At 43.4% G+C, this 13,713-nt stretch overlaps 1 protein-coding gene across 3 annotated transcripts in view; it reads left to right on the top strand.

The window, feature by feature from the left end:
- The window catches only part of COL4A6 (collagen type IV alpha 6 chain), a 171,968-nt gene extending 159,213 nt beyond the window's left edge, over window positions 1-12,755 (top strand). For all 3 annotated transcript variants that reach the window (XM_039348728.1, XM_039348729.1, XM_039348730.1), the window contains 7 exons: window positions 1,485-1,646; window positions 3,125-3,223; window positions 4,404-4,550; window positions 6,366-6,482; window positions 6,705-6,896; window positions 8,214-8,500; window positions 10,139-12,755. In XM_039348728.1, the coding sequence (XP_039204662.1) occupies window positions 1,485-1,646; window positions 3,125-3,223; window positions 4,404-4,550; window positions 6,366-6,482; window positions 6,705-6,896; window positions 8,214-8,500; window positions 10,139-10,393 (1,259 nt within the window). In that variant the 3' untranslated portion in view covers window positions 10,394-12,755. The remainder of the gene's footprint in view (window positions 1-1,484; window positions 1,647-3,124; window positions 3,224-4,403; window positions 4,551-6,365; window positions 6,483-6,704; window positions 6,897-8,213; window positions 8,501-10,138) is intronic.
- Window positions 12,756-13,713: the final 958 nt, after the last annotated feature.

Below are 13,713 nucleotides of genomic sequence, written 5' to 3' on the forward strand. Positions count from 1 at the left end.
TTGCTCCTGGGGAGGAAAGCTATGGCAAATCTAGACAGCATACTAAAAAAGCAGAGACATCACCCTGCTCTTTAGAAGGCCAGATCCTGAAGTTGAAACTCAAATACTTTGGCCACCTGATGAGAAGGAAGGACTCACTGGAGAAGGGCCTAATGCTGGGAAAGATTGAGGGCAATAGAAGAAGGGGACGACAGAGAATGAGATGGCTGGATGGAGTCACTGAAGCAGTAGATGTGAACTTAAATGGACTCCAGAAGATGGTAGAGGACAGGAAGACCTGGAGGAACATTGTCCACGGGGTTGCGATGGGTCGGACACGACTTCGCAATTAATAACAAGAACAACAACACTCTGGTTCAAAAAAATAATAATGAAACCCTACTTTAAAAAAGAGATAACTTTCATTTACTTACGGAAAAAAGTACGCAAGGAAAAATTAAGCTGGATCAAGAAATAATGACAAGGGTCGCATCACATGTTACAAATCTAACACCTGCATTCCCAGGATATATTAAACTTGGTTAGCTGTGGCTTAGCCTGACGGACAAAGCCAAGCCTCAAGGTTAATGTTTTATTCAATGTATTGCTGAAACCTAGAATCATGGTTTAATTCAATGACAAGCATGCTGGGGAAACACAGCTTGTGTGTGATTCCAGATCTCTTGAAGTCACTCATTTCTGCTCTCAATGAGCTTGGATGGATTGTCAGGTGTTTGAGCCCATCAGGAATTTAATTCATGCCTTCTCCAAATACAAAATAAAGTGATGCGTTGTGCTGGTTGGTTTTATTATGGCTGTTTGCACAATCAGCCAGATGTTCAGACTGCATTTGGCAGTTTTATCCACCATCAAGTCCTTCCCAAGGGCCTGAGATAGGCAGGTGTGGATATCTGATGATAGTAACACCAGGATAGAAGCTGCTCCAAGCAAAGCTGCCTTTTGCAATTGACGGATGGGGGATTTTGCCAATGCCAGTCGTGTTCAAGTGATGCTCCAGCTGTTTTGTTGTTGTTGTTCTTGTTGTTGTCGTTAGCCTTCTTTGAAGGGCCAAATGATACTTTTCATCTGATGTTTTTTCGTACATCAAATGAAAGTGGCCATGTTGGAAGATCGACTTTTTAATACGGGTAATCCTTGCTTTTAGCAACTGCCTCATTTAGCCACCATTCACAGTAATGAAAAAAATGACATTGTGATCAGTCCTCATATTTATGACTTTCTCAGGTTTGTAATCCAAAGGAAAGCTGAAGCCAGATAATAAGCACAGTTACAATTTCACTTAGCGACTAAGTGTCCACTCCCAATGGCGGTTGCTAAATGAGGACTACCTGCAATCATTTTTAAAGGGGCCTCTCAACAACTTCCTAGGCAACCCATGGACACAATTTCAGAATTTGGAGCTGCTGGAATGAGATAAGGGTTACTTGTATAGCAGACCAAGGACTAACTGGCAACAACATCTCCTTGGCTTCTTCTTTGTCCAGGCTTCCAAGGACCTTCTGGGCCACCAGGACCACCGGGCCCAGCCTTCAATCAAGGTGATCGAGGTGATCCAGGCCCCACCGGTCCTTCTGGCTTCTCAGGCCTCAAAGGCAATGCAGGCATCCCTGGATTTAGTGGATCCCCTGGCGAACCAGGTTTCAAAGGTGAGGAGATGTGGTGGAATATAGTCTGGATTCCCAGGAGGGAGGGGCTGCAAGAGACAATGAAGTTTAGATAGTTTGTGTGGGAGAAAGAGGGTGAAGACAGCTCCTCCCTAAGTGTTCACAATATATGTTTAATATATGGTGTAAGTAGTTTGCTTTCGTTTGGCAAAGTTTTGCCTATGGGCAAGAAACAATAAAGGACACCACTGAGAAGAACTTCAGTATATCTTTCTTGGTGTTTGGAGTCTGATGGGTATTATGATGGTTTAATCCTATGTAGCAGCAGATGTTTCTTGGGGCAAAGAGAAAATATTTGCTGCAAACTCAAGAAGGGCATCCAGCCAGTAAGGGCTCAGCTCCATTCAATTGCTCTGACTGTACCCTGAATTAAGGGATTACAAGAGTAGTAAAAAGGGAATTTATCCTCAAAGGCCTCCAAATTGGATCCATACTGAGGTTTTGAGGAGGGGCACAAGTCCCCCTTTTTTTGTCATGCAGCCTGGCAAGGTGGATATCGAAGCAACTTCAGTGTTTGTCAAAGTGTTCTAAATCAGGGCTTTTCAACCAGTGGTACAGGTATCACCTGTGGTACATTGGCACCTGGCAGGTGGTATGCGACCATCCTAGAAAAGGGTAGCAGGGGAGGGGAATGAGCTGAACCGGTGGCAGTGAGAGATGGCTGAAGCTGCAGGGCTGTCGGGGCTCAGCAGAAGCGCCAGGATCAGTGCCGCTTTCCAGCTGATTGGTGCTTCTTCAGGGCTGTCAGGGCTCAGTGGAAGCGCCAGGATCAGCACCAGGCTCCAGCTGGAACTCGGCGCTGATCCTGGTGCTTCTGCTGAGCCTAGAAGAAACACCAATCAGCTGGAAAGCAGCACTGATCCTGGCGCTTCCGCTGAGCCCAGAAGAAATGCCGATCAGCTGGAATGTTGCAGCCTCTCCAGAGTCTGGTGATTTACATTCAGATGCTTGGCAACTGATGCATATTTATGACGGTCACAGTGTCCCAGGGTCATGTGAAGTGACCAAAACCTGCTGCAACCACCCAGCAGATGGGGGGCAATAAAAACCAAACACCACACCACACCACCCCAGCTGCCAATCCTCAACAGAAATGCTCACATCAATGAAAACCTCAGACAGGAGGAAGAGCGCAGCCGGGCACTGTCTTGCTCGGCTGTGGCTTGGGGGGGGCACTTTTTTCAGTGCCATTGTAACTTCAAACAGTCACTAAGCAAACTGTTATAAGTCGAGGACTACCTGTACTTCATCACTTTTTTCCCTTTTTTTTGATCATCGGGTTTTTAACAACTTGCTAGGCGACTGGTGGTACTCGGATGTTGCCATATCCTAAAAGTGGTACAATGGGTGAAAAGGTTGAAAAGCCCCATTCTAAACCAGGAGAAGCTGCTATGTGTGATGAATTTTCAGTCCCGCCTAATTTAGAAGCCCATCACTGATCTTTCTCTTTTCTCTCTCAGGATTCAGAGGGGACCCAGGTTTCATGGGAATGCCCGGGAAAGATGGACCAGTGGGTGATCCAGGTTTCCCTGGGCCAAAAGGCAAAGTAGGCCGTCCAGGTAAGTCTTGGAAAATGCACGTAATTCCAGATCAAACCAAACAGGTAGTCCTCAATTTGCGACTGATCACATAGCAATCCTTTGAAGTTATGACTAACCTCCCCGGTTCCAGAATCTCAGTGGCCTCGTTCCCTTAAGTCACATGACCACATTTTAGGCTCTCGGCAGCCTGCATGCATTTACAGGCGTTTAGGGCATCCCACAGTCACATGACTCGTGTTTTATGACATTTTTGTCAAAAACCATCCTTTGCTTCCAATTTTCAGCAAAACCAGCCTGTAGCAAACAATTGGCTTGCTTTACAGTCTCCACGTTCACTTTACAACTGCTGCAAAAATAAAGTCGTAAAGTCGAGTTGACCGTTTGGGTGACCTGCTTTACACCTGTCATGATTTACATCTGTCATGGGCAGGCTCCATTATGGTTGTAAGTTGAGGATTACTGCATGAGCATCAGACAGATGATTGGCTATGCACCCCTTTATGAGAGGTTATGAGGAAGCTGGCAAGGAATGGAAGAAAGAGCAGATATTCAGCAATTGAAAATCCGTATCTCATAAACAGCAACTCAAAACAGGAAAGGTTGAGCATTCAGGATGCCTTACTGAAATCTTTATACTGTAGTTCTTGCTTCCCTAATTTTAGCCCAGGTGTACCGGGCTTAACATCATCCTAGAATCTAGGATGAACCCCAAATTCAAGTTTGCTTTGAAGTGGAAGTTATGGTAGAGATATTTACCAATGTTCAGAATTTATGGAACTTGGCTTGCTATATCAGTTCAGGAGGACGTGGTGGTCCAAAAGTGGTCACTGCTTCCCTGGGTGCTACATTTGGGGTTCCAGACAGGTAGATATGCCATTTTATAGGACATTTCTCTTCTTTGTCAGGCATCCTTGGGCTACTTTGGAGTCCTTTTTTTTTTTAACCACAATCTTTTTTGAAAAAGTTGAAGATGTTGTGGGATTCTCCAGGTTGAGACGTCTTTAACTGCAGCTTGAAGACCAGAAGAATGATTGGGAAAGAGGAATGTTCTACACGTTAGCAATTCAGTTGCATGATTGTTGCGCATTGTCCACTCTAATAATGACAGAAAAATAGGACCTTGGGGATTTTACAACCAAATTGGTAGGATATCCCTTGAATGTCATTTTTCAAGTCATGCTTCCTCTGCGCTATATAGGTTTTCCTGGGCTGCAAGGATCTCCAGGCTTAACCCAAACACCAGAAGATATCAGAGCTCCTCCTGGCTTAATGGGATTGCCCGGAAATGATGGGAACCCTGGTTTAAATGGAGACCCTGGCTTCCAGGGGCAAACTGGATCACAAGGTAAAATACGTTACACTGTCCAGAGAAGTGGGCATAGTATGCAAAGTTGGGAAAGTTACATTGCCCATATGTAAAGCTGGGACCTTGGAGAAGGTGGTCTCTAAAGAATCCTGGGAGGATCCATCTTCGCATGGTTAACTACAAAGGCCTTCAGGCTTCAAGTAGGATACCTTTTTTTTATTAAAAAGTTTTATAAAAATTACAATATCAACCCACCCAACCCCCCCCTCCCTCCCCCACTTCCCAGAGCTGAATACAGGGTTACAAATATAATAATCATAATCTAAATAACATTAACCAACTATATAAATAACCAAGTCCATAATGCACTCTCTCCCCTTTAACATAAATATAAACAAATTAAAAGGGAACATAATAATAATGAGAACATAAACAAATTAATATCCTAATTATTAAGCAATACAATCCCCAAATAGTTAAACAATGTTAATACTAAAAATAATAATAATATCATAATGATACTCTAAAATTCACTCATAGGCTAAATGAAACTTTTTAGTCCCATATTTATTCTGAATATAATTTATCCATCTTCTCCAGACCGAAATATATCTTTCTTATAAATGATCCTTCAGATAAGCAGAAATCTTAGCCATTTCTGCTAAATTTGACACTTTAAGCATCCATTCTTCTATAGTAGGCAAGCAATCCTTCTTCCAATATTGCCCTACTAATAACCTTGCAGCTGTTATCAAGTTCAACATCAAATTAATTTCTTTAGCATCACAATCTGTAATAACACCCAATAAAAATAATTGTGGGGTAAACTTTATTTTACTCTTAAAAATCTGTTGAATGTTCCACCAGATCTTAATCCAAAAGGCTTTTATATTTCTACAAGTCTACCTTATATGGAAATAAGTGGCATCCAAATTACCACATCTCCAACATTTGGGTTGTAAATTAGGATACATACAAGACAACTTTTTAGGATCCAGATGCCATCTATAAAACATTTTATAAAAAATGTTCTCTTAAATTTTGTAAGTAGGATACTTTGAATACTAGCTTCTAAGAGAAACCATAATCAGATCTTAAGTTTTTTATTTTTATTCTGTGTAAAAGCAGAATTATAGACTAACAGAGTTGGAAGAGGCCCTGGAGGTCTTCTAGTCCAACTTCCTGCTCAAGCAGGAGAATCTTTACCATTTCAAACAACTGATTGTCCAATCCCTTCTTAAAATCCTCCAGCGATGGAACATCCACAACTTCTAGAGGCACACCGATGCACTTATTAATTGTTCTAACTCAGGAAGTGTCTCCTTAGTTCTAGGTTGGTTCTTTCCTTGATTAGTTTCCATCCATTGTTTCTTGTCCTGCCTTCAGGTGTTTTGGAGAATAGCTTGACTCCCTCTTCTTTGGGGCAGCCCCTGAGATATTGGAAGACTGCTATCATGTCCCCCCTTGTCGTTCTCATCATTAAACTAGACATACCCAATTCCAGCAACCGTTCCTTATATGTTTTAGCCTCCAGTCTCCTAATCATGTTTGTTGCTCTTCTCTGCACTCTTTCTAGAGTCTCAGCTGTTTTTCTGGATGCAATATTCCAAGTGTGGCCTTACCAAGGCATTATAATATCTTATAATATTAAATATTTTCTATTTACAAACTATTGATAGGCAGCCCCTGAGATATTGGAAGACTGCTGTCATGTCACTCCTAGTCTTTCTCTTCATTAGACTAGACTAATTCCAAGCAAAGATAAACCGCTCTTGTTCTTAAGGGTATCTGTCTCTTGTGAATGGAATGGGTTATCAGAAATGAATGGGACAATTTTTTTTTATTAATGACCAGGTCCAAAAGGAAAGGGAGGCATACCTGGCCAGGTGGGCATCAATGGCTTACCAGGTTCTCCTGGGATGGTAGGAGACCCAGGTTCTCCAGGAACTGTGGGGCTACCAGGATTTGAAGGTAAGCTTACGTGTATTAGCTTCTTCCAACTTGAAGTGCTATAAAAACTGTAAGATAACAATGACTGATACGATGTGTGGAGCGCTGCTGGTGTGTATATGCCAGAAAGGTTAATCTTCATAGAACAGGGGTCCTCAACCTTGGCCACTTTTAAGACTTGTGGACCTCAACTCCTAGAAACCAATCACGGTCTGCATGGCAATCTCCTCTTTCTCTTCACAGGACGTCCTGGGAATCCAGGTCTGGCTGGGCTGCCCGGGATGCCAGGGCGTAGCGTTGCAGTGGGCTATACCTTGGTGAAACATAGCCAGTCAGAGCAGATTCCTCCCTGTCCAGTGGGCATGAACAAACTCTGGGAAGGTTACAGTTTGCTCTATGTGAAAGGCCAGGACAAGTCCCACAATCAAGATCTGGGTAAGTAATGTGTCCGGACTGGGGAAAAAAACAACAACGGGAAAGTAATAGGAAAATAAGAGGACAGGAAAGAATCCCTCCATTCATTAAAGAGATTTTATATCGGGAAGGGAAGGGGAAGGAAGGGGAGGGGAGGAGGAGGGGAAGGGCAAGGAAGAGGAGAGGAAAGGAGGAAGGGAAGGGAAGGAAAGGGAGAGGAGGAAGGGGAAAGAAAGAGAAAAGGAAAGGGAGAGGAGGAAGGGGGAAGGAAGAGCAAAGGAAAGGAAAGGAGAGAGGGAAAGAAAGGAAGTCCAATTAATATGTTATTTATAGCCCAGAATTTGTTTGTCTCTATGGCCCAATACAGTCTAGCTTAGGGGTGTCAAACTGCCAGCCCGCGGGCCGGATGCATCATGCCGAAACCGTGCCCACCCCATTGCCGGCAATGGAAAAGAAGTTGCGATACGTCGCAACACGTCAAGTGACGTTGCGAGTTTGACACTCTTGGCCTAAGCCAGGGATAGGCCACCTTGGCTCTTTTATGACTCGTGGACTTCAACTCCCAGAATTCCTGAGCCAGCCTGGCTCAGCTTGGAAACCTCTCCCTTTCCCCTCAGCACGGCTAGTCCACCAGTCATAAAAGAGCCCAGGTTGCCTACCCCTGGCCTAGACTCTAGCTAAAGAATTAAGCATTATGCAATCTGAAAGACTTACAACCGGTCATTTAGCAACTGTTCAAAGTTATAACCGATTTACAACCCAGCCTTAAAGTTACGAGGGCTGCTTCCCCAATTCCCAGTTCCAATTATGCTCATAGGTCAAGGAACTGAGATTTTTTCAGGCAGCTGGCTTCTGAGCATGCCACGCTTACAGGTAGCCCTTGACTTGCAATCGTTTGTTTAGTGAATATTCGAAGTTGCAGCGGCACTGAAAGAAGTGACATAGGGCCATTTTTCACACTTAACGACCCTTGTAGCATCCCCGTGGTCACGTGATCAAAATTCAGGCACTTGGCAACTGGCATGTATTCATGACAGCTCCGCTGTCCCAAGGCCATGTGATCACCATTTGTCACCTTCCCAGCTGGCTTCTGACAGACAAAATCAATAGTGGAAGCCAGATATGTTTAACAACCATGTTTTACTTAACAACTATATTAAGCTATTCGCTTAATAACTGAGGTCATAAAATGGGGCAAAACTCCCTTAACAACTCCCTTCCTTAGCAACCAAAATGTGGAGCTCTCTGTACTCCTGCAGCCACAGCTGCAGAAATGAGAGTCCCTTTTGAGGCTCCATGCCATGCTTTGCGTCTCCACTTCTTCTTAACCCCTCTAAGGTTTTGCTGGCTCCTGCCTGCCTCGCTTCAGCACGATGCCTTTTATTTATTGCAACATCGACGAAGTGTGCTACTACGCCAGCCGCAATGATAAATCATATTGGCTTTCCACCACGGCTCCGATACCCATGATGCCCGTCAGCAGCTACCAAATCGCCCAGTACATCAGTCGCTGCTCAGTGTGCGAAGCACCGTCCCAAGCTGTGGCTGTCCACAGCCAGGACATCACCATCCCACAATGCCCTGAAGGCTGGCGCAGTCTCTGGATTGGGTACTCCTTCCTCATGGTAAGACATCCCCAGAGGGACCGCCATGCGTGGGAATGCACGTCCTTTCGGGGCACATACACAGAGCACCTATCCATGCTCATGTTAGGATAGAATAGAATAACAAGAGTTGAAAGGGACCTTGGAGGTCTTTTAATCCAGGGGTCCCCAACCCCCAGTCTATGGACTGGTACCGGACTATGGCATGCCAGCAACCGGTCCGCACAAACAAGCAAAGCCCCATCCGTGGGATGCAGGCAGCGCACAAAACCATGCACCCTCCGGTCCGCGGAAAAACCTCTTTCCATGGAACCGGTCCCTGGTGCCCCAAAAGGTTGGGGACCTCTGTTCTAGTCCAACCCACTGGTCAGGCAGGAAACCCTGTACAATTTCAGACCAATGGTTGTCCAATCTCTTCTTTAAAAAACTTGTTGGAGCATTCACAACTTCTGGAGGCATGTCTAGCTGGGTGATCTTCAGGGCCACCAAGTGATTCTTCCCGGTTGCCACTGAAGGGCCACGTGAGCCCCTTGCTCATCCTATCACCCAAAATGGATTGCAGTTTAGTGTCTATGGAGACTCTCAATCATCCAGATCATGGTTGTCCCAAAGACAACTGGACTTTCTTGGGTTCCCCCCCCCCCAGAAAACATTTCACTTCTCATTCAAGAAGCTTCTTCAGAACCGAAGAAGCTTCTCGGATGAGAAGTGAAAGATTTCCAAACAAAAAAAACAACACACACACACCCCAAAATGCTAGTTGCCTTTTGAGATTGCACTCCAGTGGCTTTAATTTGGGGGGGGAGGTCATTGTGTTAAAAATTTTAAAAAGGGGCTTTGATGTTCATTGGATTCTTTATTTTTTTAAGCTTTCCTAGCCTGCTTGGTGACACCCAATGAGGTTTTTAATTGCTGAGAAAACACACAGCAGATTTAGTATGAATATAGAACATAGAATCCTAGAGCTCAACGGGATCTTGGAGGTCTTCTACTCCAACTTCCTGCTCAAGGCAGGAGACCTTATACCAGTGGTTCTCAACCTGTGGGTCGGGACCCCATTTGGGGTCGAATGACCATTTCACGGGGGTTGCCAAACAATGCAGTCCGCCGTTTTTTCCCCCTTTTCCTTAGCTGTGCTACTCCCTTTTATTCTATTGGCTTTTGAAAGCCAATAGAATAGACTCTCTTGAATAGAGTCTAATTCTATTGGCTTTCAAAAGCCAATAGGAATTGTCCAGGCTGTCTCTGCCCTACTGAGCCCGCCAAAAGTCCCATTCTGCAAATGGTGCTGCACCAGTTGAGTAGTCCTCGACTTACGACCAGTTGAGTAGTCCTCGACTTACGACCGGTTGAGTAGTCCTCGACTTACGACCGGTTGGGTGTTGCAGCATTAAAAAGGTTGAGAACCACTGCCTTATACCATCCCGGTCAAATGTTGGCTCAGTCTATTTTTGAAAACCTCCAGTGATTCAAATGTAGCTGTGACTCTCAAACCCAGTTGCCTGCTGTCAGCTGGGGCACCCATCCTGATTTATCACCCTTCAGAAACCCGACGTTCGTAGGGCAATGTTGACTCAGATGGTTGCATCTGGTCTCCTGGAGCGCGGTTGATATGATTCTTCACACCAACATTTGTCTCTGGCTGGTTCTTTCTTTCAGCACACGGCTGCCGAAGGCGGTGGCCAGTCCCTGGTCTCCCCTGGATCCTGCCTGGAGGACTTTCGTGCCACTCCGTTCATTGAGTGCAACGGTGCCCGAGGAACGTGCCACTACTTTTCCAACAAGTACAGTTTTTGGCTGACCACAGTGGAGGCGACCAATCAATTTGCTGAGTCTCCCATCTCCGAAACACTGAAAGCGGGTCAGCTCCAGACACGGGTGGGACGGTGCCAAGTCTGCATGAAAAATTTGTAGCAAAGGCCCGGACACGAGACCTTATTTCTTTTAAGACCAAGAAATTAGCATTTGTGTCCTAGCTGGGCAATTGACATTTTCCCAAATCTCTCCAGAGCCTTCCTCGTCTCCATCAAAATATGGTGCTATCTTTCCCCCTTGTTTTTATCTTCCTGGCTACCTCAAAGTCTTTTTCTACTTTCCCAACTATCACAATCCCTTGGCATTGATGTACTAAACTGATTTTCTCACAAGATACGCGGATCTTGGGCAAAGATTTCTTCTCAAGCATATGATCGTTAGGGTCTTCCCATGTTAAGGATTTAAGACATGTCAGGATTTTCACAAATGTTTTTGGCTGCATGCACACACTCCTCTTCTAACCATGTTCCTCATTCATATTCAGCTTAAGTTAACTGCTTATTTTAGGCCTAAAGAATAACATACTGTCCGGAAGTGTTTCTGTTCTATGATCAGTGGTATGATCAGATTTGAAGGTTCAGGTTTGTGAAATAGTTAACTATGTTGATCAAAGCACTGCTATTAAGCAGTGAAGTGACAATAAAATAAAATAAACTTGTTAGGAGAGGACAGTATTGGGATTTTCCATCCGTAACATGAGGAGCAGGCTTATTAGAAGAATAATAATATGCATCTTTTGGCATAGCATCAACCTGAGGATTTTTTTATGGTGATAATGCAGTTTGGTTTCACCTGCTTGATTATTCAGCCCAAGAATGTTAAATCTAGCACTGTACTAGCACTGTTACTACTCTGTGTAATGTTTTCTTACGAACGTTTCCCTCTCAGCTTATTTGTTAATGTGCCACAAGTAGCATTCTTTCGTGGCATCCAGTGATGCTACTCACAGACTTCCCCCCCCCCCGAACATGATAAATCTTGGCTCAGATGCCAAAGTATAACTTGAATTTATCCAATGAGACAGCTGCGTCCTTTCTATGCTGGGACATCTGAATGCTTTCTGGGCTCATGAATCATAGTTTCATGTTGCATCCCGACCAGTGGTGGGATTCAGATATGTGAACAACCAGTTCTCTGTGTGGATGCCACTTCCGGAAGTCCATTCTGGGCCTGGGCAACACAAAATTAGCTACCGGTTCTGCCGAAGTGGTGTGAACCGGCTCAATCCCATGACTGATCCAGACTGAGAAACGAGGTACTTCAAGTATGGTAATGTTGCAAATTGTTAATGTGTTCCACTCTGATAACAATCAACCCTTGGCTTGGTCATAGCTAAGGTTAATTAACCAACAAAAATTCTTTAGATCTGATGGAGTGAAAAGAAAAGAGAATGGCAAAGAGGTCCAGCACATATGCTCACTCAACGAAGGTAGATGCAGACTTGACTATTGTGGACTAGGAAGCAACTGAACGTATTACATGATTTACTAAAGGAAACTATGTTAAAAATGTAGAAAAGTCTGAGGGGCATCTCCTGCCAATCTGAGCTACAATTCTGCTTGTTATGAATACTGAACATAGGAAAGGCTTGGTTTACATCTCCTAAATTATCCTGGTATTCCAGCTAGGAACGAATGGATTAGTAAATTAGCATGTTTTCTAATTTCTGTCACAGCTTAATTCTGATGTTTCTTTGTCCACAACTGCACGGTCAAGTTGTGATCTGCTACCTGTGTCTTCGCTCACTTCCTTGAGTAGTGTCCACCCTGCTTAACTCTTTGACTCCCTTGGTTCTACATTTTAATGTCTGTTTTGTCCTTTTTTATACAAGCTGTTTTTACAGTCTCAGCCCATCTGTTTCCACCTGGAGAATGGGTCAGATCAATCACCTTTAAGACCATCTTAATTCCTTAATAGCATACTGATATCAGACGTTATAAAAATGTTCTTGGACTTTATACAGCCATTAGATGTTGATCCATGAATAATCCACTATTACAGATGTTGGCAGAGGACCTTCATGTTTATATGACAGACATATTACTCCATTTGCAGTAGGTGTATAAGCTAGAGCCACAGTTACTAATCTTTAATGAAAAGTTTCAAAGATCGTGACTTCAACTGTCTTTGTTCTCTAGTTGTATATAAGTTGAAAAAGTCACCTATTGATGATTCAGTTGTATGTATGGATTTCATTTCCACAATAATATTTCACACTTTTTGAGGTAGCCTTGGAATTGCTGGTGCTTGAAATAATATAGTATTAAATAGGTTATTTTTATGTAAATGTAACAGAGTAGAACTTGGATGAACTGCCAACATTATGGTTTTCTTGATTTTATTTTTGCTAGTCTTGCGTTTTGTAATGCACTGCTGAAAGTATCTTCAGAGCACTGATTATATTTTGACTTATTTTTTTCCCCTAAAACGTAGTAAAACAGGATGTCCGTTTTGTGAGTTATATTTCATTCTCTCCTTGCAATAAGCTTGGTAACTCTCTCCAGACATGTTACTCAACTTGTGTTGAATTGTCAGGTGAACCTATACTAAGCTTAGGAGACCGAAATAGAATTGAGTTGGAAAGGACCCCCAAAGATCATGTAGTCTAACCTTCAATGACCAAAAACACCAATTAAACCATCAGCAAAGGTTTGTTTGCATCCTCTTAAAAACCTCCAGGACTTGCCAAGAGAGCAATTTTCACACAGAAGATATTTGGAATTTTAGAATGCTTAAAAAAGAAATTGGGCTTAAGAGTGGAGGCTCAGTATTACATAATGACTGTATCAATCAAGCCAACACAGGGGGGGATATATCAGCAGATGCCATTGCTGGTTTTTGTTGTTGTTGTTCATATTCAATTTTTTTTTTTTTGTTCCAAATTAAACCTCTCTCTCTCTTGGGTTGCATCAAATGGGGAACAAAAAATATCCACATAACTATACTGTAGTTTTTTTAAACCCCACTCCCCCTTTTTAGAGTATCTTTAACGTGTCTTTAAAAGCTCATGAATAACGCTTTACTAATGCTACCTTCTCCCACAGTTATATTAATTCCTCCCAAACATTCAGGCGATATTGACTATTTTTTTAAAACAGGAGTCTTCAGCCAGCGTGCCTGGCTGAGGAATTCTGCGAGCTGAAGTCCACAAGTCATAAAAGGGCCATGTTTGAAGGCCCGTTTTAAAGAAACAAGTATGTTAAGATACCCCATACCGCAACAGAATTGTGCAAACCTTGGCAGGTTCCATATTCTGTAAGTAGAGGAAGTCCTCAGCTTATGACCATACTTGTTTCTGGATTTTCTGTTGCTAAGCAATGCAATTGTTAACTCACGCCCAATTTTACTACTTTTTTTTTGCAACGGTGAATTCAGCTTCCCCCATTAATTTTGCTTGTCACAAACTGCTTGGATACTGA

The sequence above is a fragment of the Crotalus tigris genome, unplaced genomic scaffold, assembly GCF_016545835.1.
Source record: "Crotalus tigris isolate CLP2741 ecotype Arizona unplaced genomic scaffold, ASM1654583v1 scf7180000018172.2679963, whole genome shotgun sequence".
Classification (NCBI taxonomy): Eukaryota; Metazoa; Chordata; class Lepidosauria; order Squamata; family Viperidae; genus Crotalus; species Crotalus tigris.